The sequence below is a fragment of the Scomber japonicus genome, chromosome 13 (genome assembly GCF_027409825.1).
Source record: "Scomber japonicus isolate fScoJap1 chromosome 13, fScoJap1.pri, whole genome shotgun sequence".
NCBI lineage: Eukaryota > Metazoa > Chordata > Actinopteri > Scombriformes > Scombridae > Scomber > Scomber japonicus.
The window spans coordinates 29,823,685-29,838,334 of record NC_070590.1 but is presented as its reverse complement, the minus strand read 5'-3'; the positions used below and the strand labels follow the sequence as shown (position 1 = coordinate 29,838,334).

At 41.4% G+C, this 14,650-nt stretch overlaps 1 protein-coding gene across 1 annotated transcript; it reads left to right on the top strand.

Moving 5' to 3' along the window:
• The first annotated feature begins 911 nt into the window (after positions 1–911).
• LOC128371931 (CLOCK-interacting pacemaker-like) lies at positions 912–12,983 on the top strand. The gene is made up of 4 exons (XM_053332336.1): positions 912–1,220; positions 7,803–8,008; positions 9,011–9,189; positions 9,907–12,983. The coding sequence occupies exons 2-4, from the start codon at positions 7,810–7,812 to the stop codon at positions 11,227–11,229; spliced, it is 1,701 nt and encodes a 566-aa protein (XP_053188311.1). The 5' UTR covers positions 912–1,220; positions 7,803–7,809; the 3' UTR covers positions 11,230–12,983.
• The last annotated feature ends 1,667 nt before the right edge of the window (positions 12,984–14,650 follow it).

Below are 14,650 nucleotides of genomic sequence, written 5' to 3'. Positions count from 1 at the left end.
ATTTCAATGCCACTGCAGAAAAATCTATATTTATTTTGAAACTGCAATGTAGTCTCCTCATCCAATTAGCAAGCCTGACTGGAACTGGATGTCAAAGAGTTCCATTGCAAACATGACATTTAAAAAGTTGGGAGCAGCTGCTTTAACTTTGGCACCATTGGGAATGTGAGTGATGATAATGTTTTATAATACATGGAAATAGACTTGGCTTAAACACAGCTACACCATTTCAAAATACTGTTGGCTCATTCACCTCAGGTCACATGCAAGTGTAGTAAGTTGACATTGACCCGCACCCACAGGTATCAATGTTGCCTTTAAGTGCTCCTCGTAAAATCCTCCTTTACAGTTCCACGTTCCAGTTAATGAAATGATGCCTACACAGCCCATAATTTGCTCCTTGTTCATTTATCTTGTTGGTCGAAAAACATCTAAGATCCTTTCGTGTCGTAGACGTGGAATGAAAAACGGAAAAATAAATATCTTAAAAGAAGCTGATTTCTTTTTTTTTTATAATACTTTAAAAACAATTGCTCTAAGTGCTACAAACATCTATATAGCTGTAGTGTAGGCCACTAAATGTACTTTATAGGTAAATAAAGTAAGTGAATTTTTGAACCGACACGTTATAAACATGTCGTTCTTGAATATGAAACACATCCTTCATATGATCCGCTCTGTTCATCACTCAGTTCATGTGCGAAACAACGTCCAGTTTTAATATTTACGACAGCAGTTAAAAGCACCATACTAGCAACGACTGCACCCCTCACGTGGACTATCCGACGTCATTGCCTAAACACGTGTATCGGCACGGGATTGGCCAAACTGCTGCGGTTACGTCACCACCGATCTGCTAAGCGCACTGACGCACTCATTAATATGTAGCAGACGAGGGCGGGGCTACGTAAATGAACATCATGGATGCTTTCAGTACATGGTCTGACTAGCGGGGGTTCCGAGAGTCGGACACCCCGGTAAACTGCAGCTTCATCCTGCATCAGTGTGGCCATGGCCTAGGCTTTGTTTTATGTACTTGATGAGAAAGTCTCTTTCACGGTCAGTTATAGAAAATATATAGACATTTTTTTGTATTTTTTTTTTTTTTTACATTTTGTTTGTCCAGGATGGATGTCTAAACTCAAGACTGCTGGATATGATGTTTTCCTACTGTCAAAAGTGATCTGTTTCCTCTTATAACGTGGATTAAATACTGACAGGTGAGTGAACTGCTTTTACTTTTACTTTGAAAGTGTCTAAACTTTTGTCCAGTGACTTAATGTCCTGTTGTGTATGCACTGTAATAATATGCCATGTCAGCTGTTGTGTAAGCCTTCAACGTGTCGTTTATAATGTGTATTATGAATGTCACACAGGCTGTGAGTGAGGAGTTGTCATGTGTATATCCAGCAGGTTTATTATTTTTTTCTTGGAGCAGCAGCAGCAGTGTATTACATAACAGTGTTGGGGGTGGGACTGTACAGTCTGCCAGGGACCATCTTATCAAGTTCAGTCTGCTGCAGCCTCACCCGCATGTGCATGCTGTCATGTTTACTGAGGAGGCTTAGGCCACACACAGTCAGTGTCAGCCTCCCTCATGAATGGACTAGCTGTCTTTTGTTTATATCAGCTTTTATTTATGAAGCAGGTTGTAGTGTTTTATATAGAAGTGTTTGTTATTCAGATGATGTTCAAACACTTCACTGTTTACTAAAAGTATGCCTTCATATTCCTTTTTTACAGTTTATAGTGAAAGTTTTATCTACAGATATCACTAATGACCTAATGACATAGACTATGTTGGTATTATTATATGTTCAATGATTTTTATAGTTTGTTTTAACAGGATAAACTATACTGACTGTATATTGAACCCCCCCCCCCCCCCCCCCCCCGAGTTCAGGGTTCAGAGTTCTGATAGCTTGGGGGAAAAAACTCTTGGAGATTCGCCTGGATCTTGCCCCGATGCTCTGGAGCCTCCATCCCAATGATAAGAGTGCTAAGAGGTGGTGGGAGGGGTCATACATTATGTTGGACGTTCTCTATGGAGGGAAGAGAGACACCTATGAGATCTTTTCAGTTGCTCACTGATTCCAGCAAGGACTTGCGGTCAGTGGCTGTGCAGTTCCCGTACCAGAAAGTGATGCAGTGGACGTGGAGGGGCTGCTGGGCTTTCTTTGTGAAATTTCCTACCTGCTAGATATTCCACAGTCAACTGTAAGTGGTATTATTAAGAAGTGGAGGGGTTTAGGAACAACAACAACTCAGCCATGAAGTGGCTGACCACAGAATGAGTGCTGAGGTGTATAGTGCATAAAAGTCGCCAAAACTGTCTGCTGGGAGCTTCATTGAATGTGTTTCCATAGCCAAGCAGCTGCATGCAAGCCTTACATCACCAAGCACAATCCCAAGCGTCGGGTGGAGTGGTGTAAAGCACGATGCCACTGGACTCTGGAGCAGTGGACATGTGTTCTGTGGAGTGACGAATCACTCTTCTCTGTCTGGCAGTCTGATGGACAAGTCTGGGTTTGATGGTACCTGCCTGACTGTATTGTGCCAACTGTAGTTTGGTGAAGGAGTGATAATGGTATGGGGTTGTTTTTCAGGCTAGGCCGCTTAATTCTACTGAAGGGAAATTTTTATTTCAAGGATTTCAAGGAAGTCATTGTCATTGCCACAACATGTACTAGACATGGAGGGAAACAAAAATACCATTTACACTACACTCCCACCTAAAAATATATAAAAACATATAATAAACAATGTACTGTTCTCCCTGCATGTTATGTGCTTCGTGTATGTTATCACATTTTAACAGTCAGCCAAACTCAGGTATCACACTTGAGACAGGACCAGAGCGACTTGCTCCCTTTATTTCCTTATTTTTAGTAGAAATACCATGAGTGAAACTGCAAATAAAAGACAATAAAAAACTTAGCGACACGCTGTAAAGAAAACTAATAAACAGTAATGATATTTAAAGAATAGCTAAAAAACTACACGGCTCAAATTAGCCGTTTACCTTAACAGTAGGCTGATACACATCGTTGCTAAGCAATGCACACTTACATCAGCTCTCAAATTACTTTTAGCACTTCTTGTATGACTTCCCAGTTACAATACTAAACTTAACATTACATATTATATTATATATTACATCAAATATCAAATTAACAAATTTACAGCCATTGCTTTCGTGAGCGTGAGAAAAGACGATTCACTGACTGAGTGACCAGCCGTCTTTCTTACTGCTGGTTGCTAAGTTACTGCAAGTATATACGATTATGTAGCCTTCCAAATTCCAGATCGCTGTACAACTATAACTGAGTGTGTGTGTGTGTGTGTTTCTTATGCAGAATTTCTTACCATAAGTTTAATCTAATACATTCATTAAATCATCAAGTACCTTAAATCATAAAAAATATTCTGAGAGCAGAACAAACATATAAGACATATTACACAATACATTACATTTAAATGCTTCAGCATACAAAGACATTTTTGACAATTCTATGCTTCCAACTTTGTGGGAACAGTTTGGGGAGAGCCATTTTCTGTTGTAGTATGATTGTGCCACAGTGCACAAAGCCAGGTCTATTAAGACATGGTCCATTAAGACAGTTTAACTTTTCCCTGGCCCAGGTGAGAGGTGGGCTTAGGGATACCGTAGCAGGTGGAGGTGTTGGTAGAGGTGCGGTTGCACATGGTTGCATTCAATTTACAACAGCAGGGCTATTTGTTTATTTTATCATCGCAACCTATGCTGACTAACTACATACTATGTACCACTACATTTGTGTTTTATTGCTGTTTAAGTGTAGGCTATTATATGGCTATTCAAACGTATGTCTGGTAGTTGGTCTGTATGGCTGGAATTCTGTAATATTAATGGCGTTAAGTCTAGCATAAATTCTGAAGGCAACATATCCAAAACCAAAATGGGTGCCTGTAGCAGAGAGGAAACTGTTAGGCGTTACCTAGGAACCCCAGCTCCAGGTGTTCCCAGTTGGTACTGATGACCCACCTGATGAACAAAGCAGAAGTTTTTTAGTCTGCTGCATGTGACAGGAACAAGGGGAGCATTGCTGTCTATTTCACCATCCAAGCTCTCAATGCCAACTTCTGAATATGAAAGCAAAGGCACAATCACGAGTGAGAACATTTACTTACTGAGGTACAGAATAACTTGCATCAGTAGGGCTAAACTGGCGATGCTCAGTTTGATGGTAATACATTTTTTTCAAACTACCCTATGCACATCCCAAATTCCTCTGTGCCACTTCACAATCAAACCTTTGGCCAACAACTGTATCAGGACAAAGCTGAGGAGGCTCAGCAACCTGACTTAGTTTCCCAGCGAGCTGACATGTATGGCTTATCTTGACATATTTTGAACCATCATACATTAACCAAAGCCAAAAACAATCCAAGACACAGTCATAAGTGTTGTTTACCCCCACAACTATCATGCGCCATTTGCAACACTACATCCGCAACAACAACAACCTGAAAATGCACTTCCCACTTTCTCACCAGCAAATCCTCCTGAATAAAGTAATCATGAGCAACATCTTATTTTTTCAACCAGCAAAGCCTCATCCCACAAAGCAGATACTGATGAATCAGCCCCTTGGTTCTTAATCCATTCCTCCCTCGAAAACAGATGGAGGACAATCAGGCACTGAAACCACCTGTTCTGCAGGCAGATCTGGATCAGATATGTCACAGCTCTGTGTGCACATCACAGCACAGGCTGAGCCAACACCATCAGGTGGTTCTGGAATAAAGACATTAGGGCTCTGTGCACACACCATGACACATGCTGAAAAAACGCTGGATCACTCCAACCACTCTCATATGGCTTCCCAGATGCTAGCGGTTAGTAATAACAAGAGACTTTGCATATCTGTCCGCACAGCACTACCAGCCAGGTCATTGACCACAATCATAACCACATTGTCAAGTGGCACTGCCAGAATGAGGCCAGAATCAATATAAAAATCTGCACACAACCATCTCTGTTTCAAAACTGTATATCATAGCCGAAGCATACATGATGAGCAAAAACATTTAAACCGCGGACAGGTGAAGTGAATAACACTGATTATTTCATTAAAATGATACCTATCAAGGGGTGGGATATATCAGGCAACAGGTGAACTGTCAGTTCTTGAAATTGAAGTATTGGAAGCAGAAAAAATGGGCCAACATAAGGATCTGAGCAGCTTTGACAAGGGCCATATTGTGATGGCTACCTAACTGGGTCAGAGCATCTCCAAAACAGCAGGTCTTGTGGAGTAGTCCCGGTACCCAGTACCAGGACTTGCAACAGGTTCATGGATGCCCAAGAGTCATTGATGCACATGGGAAGCGACAGCTAGAACCATCTGGCCCAGTTCCTCAAAAGAGCTACTGTAGCACAAACTGCTGAAAAAGTGAATGCTGGCTATGATAGATGTTAGAACACACAATTTGTTACAGCTAGCTGCATATGTGGTTGAATAGCAGCCGACCAGTCAAAGTGCCCATGATGACCACTGTCCACCACTGAAAGCACCTACAGTAGGCATGTGAGCGTCATAACTGAACCATGGGGCAATGGAAGAAGGTGGTCTGGTCTGAATTATGTTTTCTTTTAGATCATGTGGATAGCAGGGTGTGTGTGCATAGTTTACCTTGGGAAGTGATGGCACCAGGACATATTATGGGTCAATGGAGGTAGTGTAATACTCTGAGTAACATTCTGCTGGAAAAACTTGGGTCCTGTTATTCATGTGGATGTTACTTTGACATGTACCACCTACCTAAACATTGCAAACCAAGTACACCCCATTCATGGCAACAGTATTCCCTGATGGCAGTGGCCTTGCCTTGTTCAGCAGGATAATGTGCCCTGCCACACTGCAAAAATTGTTTTGGACTGGTTTGAGGTGGCTTCTCCAGATCACAACTTACAGGACTTAAATGATCTGCTGCTAACATCTTGGTACCAGATACCAGAGGACATCTTCAACAGGTCAGAGCTGCTTTGACGGCATAAGGGGGACTAACACACAATATAAGGCAAGTGGTCTTACTGTTGTGGCTGATCAGTGTATGACGATGTGAAGGCAAAGGTGAATGATACTTGTCCACTGGACACTTGTCCTTCCAATGACGCCCCATGGAAGTAATTACGAACTCTCATGATCTGGCTCTGCCATGGCTGCACAACGCTCGCTTTTATGGAACACATCTTGTTCAAACAAAGCCAACAAAGTATTGGATGATCTCCTTACATTTTCACAGTAATGTGTTCACTTCCAGCCTTGCACTTGGGCAAATGACAACCTCCAACAGAGAATTTCACCCTAACTGCCTAATCAGAACTTATTAATAACTCACCCCTAGTCTTCATTGCCGCTTATGGTGAGTATTTATGCACTGAAGACCAGCAGGCTTGTAAAGTAACCTGCAAGCAGACAACCCCACAAAATCATGTGGATGTGCACTCAACAACCGACAGTAACCACATTGTCACAAGACTACAAAAACAACAACAACAACAAACTAAGGTGAAATGTCCTGCAGCCTGAGGGTGGAATCCTTGTAGATAGCGTATCAGGGCAGTAACACTTACCTTCTGAACAGAACATGACACATGACACCAGGTCAGGAACCAATGCCTCCAGAGAAAAAATACACATGGTGTATCTCCAAAAAAACAGTAACCCGAGCTACACCAAAGCAAAACCAAACCACACAGCCCTGGCCACAAAACATGCAGCCGCTGCCAGCATGCAGCTGGACCAAGTCATCAGCTATGCAGTCACACCATGCGCCAAACTGCTGCCTCAGGCCCAAAAAAACTTTCAGTGACAAGCCTTAATGGACAAGCCCCCATTGTTGAATTGTTATGATCAGGCCACAACAAATGGGACTCATACCAAGTTGAATTTTAAGAAAATATCTATAAATGAAATTGTATGAATCAATGAACAAAACATGTAGCACAGTAGTCAGTGGTATAAGTGGTGCATGCAATGATGAGGATCTAGTTTCCAGAAGAACTGATGGCATACAGAAGAGGACAAATATAATTTATACTCAAAGTGTTTGACTGTGTGGGTGGGTGTGTTAAGTACATACTAATTAATGCAGGAATTAGTGCACCATTTTGGGTGTCTTAGTTTTTAAGTGGGTCAAATGTGTACCATATAATTGCAGTGTGCCTACTTCAATCATGGGATGATTGTTGATTGTTGCATGCCATCTACTTCTCTGTCCACGTGGTCTGTCTGAGTCCCCTGTCTGGAACTAGTTAAAGCTTAAACATCAACATTTCTGTCTTTATGTGGTCATGTTAGCCACCTACAAATGACTTATTTTATTATTTACTATACACTAAATGAATGCAAGAGCCACACAGATCATTTTTACCTTTTTGTCAGATGGTATGTTAAGTGACAATCAGAGAAGCTCTTAAACATTGATGTTGTCCCTTTTAGTCAGAGTCATGGTAGTTATGATTCAATCTGATGCTAGTATCCAGTATTCAGTCCAAAGCTCAATACCGTGTAAATGTACAGCAGCACCCCTGCTTGCTTTCAGGTGAAAGACAAACCACCGCATCTTGAGGGATCAAAGAACACAATTGTTGTGTTATAATCAGGATTCAAACATTTTACACTTATAATAAGAAATTGGCTCCTAATCTTTGCCACAGCCTGGTAAACTTAATTACCAAAAGTATAAAATAAAATAAAAATCCAGTGCTATGTATCACTACAGTAAACATTTTTCTGTATGCCTTCATTTTAAAGGTCTGGAATGCCAAAGGAACAGGGGCATTTTGGGGAGCGGGTCGCCCGAAACGCCTCAAAGAATGCAAAGGATAAGAGTAACAGTGCCACCCTGCGGGCATCCCAGGGTGGAAACCACAAAGAGCAATCTGGAATGGGTGACATGAGCAACCGCATACTGCGCCGTGACTCAGAGAAAGACTCTGAAAAAGACTCAGGGTACTCAGGTGAGCAAAAGTCGGTTTAAATGAATACCTGACAGGTGTCACTTCAAAATGTTCACAGAAAAATTTGTCACATGATGTCAGTGCTTATGAACACACACTAGGGTTCAACTAATATTCATTTTAATGGCTGGTTATTTATATATTTATTGATTTGTTTTCATCTTTATAAATTTGGAGTTTCCCTGAGTAGTGCCACACTTTGCTTCATCCTCACACAGTTACACACAGTCACACCTGAAAGCTGCCCAGTACAGCCACAGTGTAATCAGATGGTCACTTAGTAGCTCCACTGGTGAAGTGCCTTGCTCAGAGGTACCTCAGTGTTAGTAGTGATGCCTCTCCATCATTAGCAGAGCTGCTTTGTCACTTTCCCCAACCAGATTTACTGTGGTCTGGGGATCGAACCAGCAACTATCTGGCAACAAATGGTCTACTCTGAGAAATAGATCACCACTTTTTCATCTGTTCATTTGTTTTGCAGCAACTCAACCAGGATTTAGACTGCCAGGAGACATTAAAAATCTACAGTGTGCACAAAAATACTTGTCTACACAGCAGTTTGTAAGGCAGACTTATAGAGAAAAAATAGAGCGTGTATTATTTACAAATATAAATAAGATACAAGTGGAAGATAATTTGTTCTGGCATACCTGAATATTTGTGCACAACATACTGAATTTTCATTTGTACTTCTTTCATCAGGAAGTGGTGCCAGATCCAACTATGTGTATAAATACACATTATTCTAAAATGCACTCTGCTGTGTTGTGTTGTTTCATCCTGTTAATGCTATGAATGTATACAGAGAGCCTCACCTCATTGGCCATGGTGTTAACAATGCCCTTCCACTGAAAAAACATGACAGCCTGCCAATGTTTTCTATAAAATAAAAGTTAAGTTTAAGCCTAATATAACTAGTATATTAGTCTAATTCATCATTTTCATTTGTTGGCTATGCCTTGTTTCTCCATCATGTTGTGTAACTTGTTCCTGCCCCCTCAGAGGCTGGCTCAGACTCTGTCCACACGGATGTAGACGACCAGCGCAGCAGTGTGAGTGAACCTCACAGGGAGAGCAGCAAAAACTTCAACAACAACAGTGTGAATGCTGCAGGCCACAACATGCCTCCTTATGGGGACCTCACCCCCATATACGTCATCAAAAACCTGGTGGTCAAGCCGGTGAGCTATCCAGTTATAAATAACAAGTTGCTGTTTCAGGCATTTCATTTTGCTAACAGAGGTTCAAGTAAGGAAATGGAAAGAATAATTACAATAGTCAATAGTATAGGAATACATATAACATCTATATAAGATATGGTACTGTGCAAAAGGTTTTAGGTAAGGATCCTTTAAAAAATAATACCGTGAACAGTTTTTATTGATCAGTCAACTTGATCCAAAGTTGATTAAACAGCTGAAAGCTAAATGAAATCTCTCCTCAGTACTCAGCAGGTCGCTTATTCCTGCGTCTTGGAGAAGTTTCCACAGTTCTTCTTCTGTGGATTTAGACATCTCAGCTGCTTCTCTCTCTTCATGTGATCTCAGACTGACTCCATGATGTTGACATCACACTGATAGTTTCTTAATGACTCTGGCTGGATGTTTGGGCTTGTTGTCATGCTGCAGAATAAATGTGGGACTAATCAAATGCTTCCCTGGTGGTACTTTTTTAATAGATAAGAACCTGAACATTTAAAGGGCTTACAACTTTTGCACAGTACTGTGTACATACATTCTATATATTTACTAATCCAACATTTATTTTTATTTATGTCTGTGTGCTACAGCTCATCTTTTTTGTGTATTTAACCTCTTCCCCATCTTCTGTTCTCTCCTTTACTCTGGTCTCTATTTGCTGTTCACATAAAACCTGCTCACAACCTCCTGGTGGTACAGTCTAGACCAGAACAGCTTCTGCATGGCCCCTTGGCATGGAGCGGGGATTGGCACAGCCTTACCACTGCCAAAGCACCCACCCAGCTCTTACTGATCCAACAGCCAGCAATACCTGCATCTTCCTCGTCCACCCCAACCTCTTCATCCAGTCTATCAGCACCACATGGTCAAGCTAAGAAAGGAGGCAGCCGCAGCAACGTGAACCACAGCAGCAAGAACTCATACCTGCCCATACTGAATTCTTACCCACGGATTGCCCCCCATCCCAGGAAGGAGAGTCATGAGGGCAAGGGTGCCAAATGGGTGGAGGGGGTCAAGGAAAGTGGCAGTGAAGGCCACAGTCAGAGCAAGAGAGTGTGCACTGAAGAAGAGAAGAGGGAGGCTGTATCTACCACCAACCACCTCCTCAATCCCCAACAGCAACACCTGAAAGAGGGTAGGGTCCATTCCCATTCCCAGTGTAAAGGCAGAGGGGGCCACAGCCCTTCCCCAAGCTCATCTCACTACCTGCTGCCCAGCTCCACCACCCATCCTAAATCCCACCATTGCCAGCAAAGCTCGGGCTCTGACAGTGTGAGTTCACCCTCCGTCTCCAGCTCCCAGACACCCTCGCCACCTTCTTCTTCTGACTCCCCCTCATCCTCCTCTCCCCCCTCATCTTCTCCCTCCTCTTCTACAATGCACAGCCCCTACCACTTGGCCCCAGACAGCTCGTCCACCCGCCACCGCCGTTTCTTCAACACAGCTGAGATCTTGAACCAGTCAGGCCTGCTGGCCATCACGCTACGCACCAAGGAACTGCTGAAGCAGAATGCGGCCACCGAGAGAGAAATCGCCCAGCTCCGTCAGCACACCCAGCTCCTGTGCCAGGCAGTCCAGTCCAGCCAGAACAGGGGCAACGAAGATTCAGACAGCATCAACAAACTTCTTCAGGCCATGAGCGAGTCGGGCTCCTACCCAACTCTACACTTCAATCAAGCGAAAGAGCTCAGCTGCAGCCACCAGCAGAGTGAGACTAGAGGTGAGGAAGACAAAGAGAAGGACAACGACATGAGAAGCAGTAAGACACACAGCAACCCACTACAGAACCTGATGTCGTTCTACAACATAGATGATGGAACATCACCACCCTCTCCACTGTTTGCCCCCTCACCAGAAACTAAAGAGACAGAGTATGCTGACTGTCTGCTGGACTCCATGTCCACCTCTGTTCCTTTTTCCCGGTCTGTCCCTGAGCAGGGACATAGACAAGCAGTCATGGATAAGAATTTACATGATTTCATGTTGCCAGAGAGCTCTACGCACAATAACTATCACCTCTAGCTTCCTGTGGAGAAGGACATGGATGTATAATGACTAGCAGAGTAACGTGGACATGGTAATGAATATAAAGGTGTTGAAATGATTAACACACATGATTTACAGTTCAATACGGTTAATATATTTTCCTACTTTTAAGTCAGGGATTTTCTAAATCCAAGTGTCCATTTTTCAGCGATATGTGTTGCCTTCTGTGGATGAGCCTGTCATTCAGGTGGCCACATACACAGTCAGTGTATGGACATCCAATATGTCCAATATGTGACATACATCAAATGATAAAGGCAGCAAAGGCAGCCAGACAACTGACATCTGTTTACAGGCAGAACATATGTTGTTTCCACCTCTCAGGTCTGTGGTGCATATTCCCAGAATTATAGGCTGATAACCGGCTAAGTTATTAAGTGTTTTCTCCAAGAGTTTGACCGATAAAAAGATCAGTTCACACAAGCTTTCAGTGAGTGGCTTATTATAGGGTTAGTTTTAAAACTCGGAGCCAAACTGACTCTAGATTCTTCCTTTTAAAACCATAAGCTGCCCAGAGTGCAAAACTCCACGCCCTCAGAATACAGACAGCAATTACTATTTGTTACTCAACATACAGAATCAATGCAACGTCAATGTTTGTTTGCAAGAATTTGTCCTTGTTTTACAGTAACAACAGTACCAAGGTGGGCAATATGGCCTCATATCTAATTAAAAACATGACCACATTTTTTCCCCTTTTAATTATTGTCAGTATTGTTGCAGTATATTAAGAATAATTTACTGTAAAGTATAAAGTGGTTAATGTTAAATGCTTTAAGAACAGTCGCAGTCATCATTTTCTAAATGTGTGATATTATGAGATTTTGAGGCCAAAATTAGTGGTATGGAATTTTCTGTACAAGAGTTTTTCACATTGAAACTTGAGCCAAAGGCAATTCAATGAAATTCTGGGATTAATGGATATGGAGTGATACAGATTATGTAACACACCCTCTGGCAGTTTCAGCTCTTATACACTAGATATGGTCAGTTGATTGCATTTAAATTCACAAACTGGCAGTCGAAAATGTGATTGTTCTTCATGCTAGTTTTGACTGAGTTTATGATACATATTAATAGTCACATGAAATGATGTGTATGTTCACAGTCTGAGTACACAGATAATTATCCATCTGACCTCCATGTGTGGCTTTTTGAGATTTGGCTGAATTGGAATAACCTGTTCTATCAACAAACATGGTTTCTGTCATACCTAAATAAATACTGTGGGTGCATCCTATAATCATCTGGTACAGACAAACTGACCATCTGTACTTGGTCAAGACCACTTGCTATGGATATCCTGTCCTACAGAACTGTGTATGTTGACATCGCACACTGTAGTTTTACTCCAAGGATGACTGAATGACATTTCTACTGATAATCATATTCCAGTAGATGTATGGTCTTACTTGGAAGTGCATTATGTGGATTATTTGCTTTTGTTTTTTTTTTCCTCAGTCATGTTTGAATGTCTGAAGAGTGCATGGAGGTGTGTGAGTGTTTGTAAGTGAGTGTGTACAGATTTTTGATGCAATAGCCTGTAAACATGCATTTGCTTTCCAAGCTTTCATTATAGATTTAATCAATTATGTATATTGTAGATTGGTTGTAGATGTGGGCCACTGATCTTAAATACTGTCAAGTATAATCAGGCATATGGCAAAACAAATGGACTGTCTCCACATGCTCTCAGACAAAACCTTAAACAATAAATATAGTCTGACTCATGAACAAATCTATTGAGATTGTGTGTTTTGTTTAATAATGATAACTTTGGTGGTTAAATGTCCCAAAGCAAGCACTACAAAATGCTTTATAGTACAGGAAACCAACTGTTCTAAGATGATGTTTGAAGTCACATCTAAAAAGGTGCACTTTAAAAAATATTGTATTCGTACAGAAATCGTTAACTTATGTTGTATTTTGAAAATCTGAATTAGTAGGCCTGTGTGTCTTTTAAACTGAAATTAGTGAAGTTATCCTATACACAATGATAAATGATGGAAAACAGCATTTCACACAAACCAGTGTTTTACCTGTTTGACAGAAATAGTAGATCATATAAAGTTGTTAAACAATTCTACAGTATGCTTGACAAGAAAGACAACACTACGTACCATTTCTACATTTTAAAACGACTTTCTTGCTGACAGCTGATAGAAAATCAATTCAAATAATTGCACATAGAATAGTCCGAATACTGTCATGGGGTGTATGGTGTATTTTGAAAAAATGAAATTATTATTTTCTGTGTGCAAGTAATGAATTGACTGTATTGCTCCACAATACAGACAGAGATTTGGTAAAGTTTTGAACCTGTCTTACTGCAGCTTTTTATTCCTCAGTAGCAGTATGGAGGAGTGTGCAAACCCACCAATCAGTAATCCTGAAACAAAACTGAAGACTGCATTTCTAAGTGTGGACACAATGAAGCAGCCCTACAAGGAATAGTTGGGCTTTTTCTTCTGTCAGTGGCAGATATCTGAGATGGGAAGAGAAAGCCAGGCTCATTGTCGGGATCTGAACTTCATTTGCATGTAGTTTTAATAGGTATGTGTCATCACACAGCATCCACTGCCATAACTGGACATGTAAAAATGAAGCTCAGTATTAGTGTAAGACTCAGAGCTGTCAACTTTCATGCAATCAGAGTGAGAGTCACAAAAATGACCTTTTTCACACACTCACGCCACGCTGCTATTTCTCACGCTGTCAAAAAATAATACTGAACTATATTTTTAAAAATCATTAGTATTAATCTCAGAATTAGCCTCGGTCACACAGCTGAGCTATTTGCACCCTAGATTCCTATAACAACGTGAAAACATGGCGGACAATCATCTTCAACGCCAGCAGAATTATTATGATATTAGTATTATATATTCATAATCTTTCCTCAGTGAATCCATACGAGCTTCAGTTTGTCAGTTAGAAATTATTTGTCGCCAATATTTATCTTGACCGAAGCAGTGGCGTAATTGGCAGCGGGTAATCTTTGCAGCAGCAGTTATATATTGATAATGAAAACTCTGCTGCATTTTCATAACTTTGTTAAGTAAATGCATACAACCCAAATATCTGAATTTAACCTTCAGTTTGCTATATGATGGAAATCAAATCTTGACAGACAAGTCTATGGTTGCCAGGCGCGGAGCCAATGGCTCGTCACAGAGGGGGCGGGGACTTCTAGTGGGCCCTTATATACTATTGGCTGTATCGAGATGCAAGATGAGCCTCTTTTATAGAAAGAACCTACATAAGAGCCTTATCAGAAGGTCTGCCATTAAGTCATGTTTGCTTTTTACACAGAATCCAATGGAAACGGTTTACGCACCCTCTGCCCCCCCCCACTGGCTCCGCCATTGATGGTTGCCATAGATACCAAATACATTTC

Bases quoted from the DNA above. Each gene is read 5' to 3' on its own strand.
- LOC128371931 (XM_053332336.1), top strand. From the start codon at position 7,810: ATGCCAAAGGAACAGGGGCATTTTGGGGAGCGGGTCGCCCGAAACGCC. The intron at 8,009-9,010 runs GTGAGCAAAAGT...CTGCCCCCTCAG, and splicing joins AAAAGACTCAGGGTACTCAG to AGGCTGGCTCAGACTCTGTC. The intron at 9,190-9,906 runs GTGAGCTATCCA...CTGGTGGTACAG, and splicing joins AAAACCTGGTGGTCAAGCCG to TCTAGACCAGAACAGCTTCT.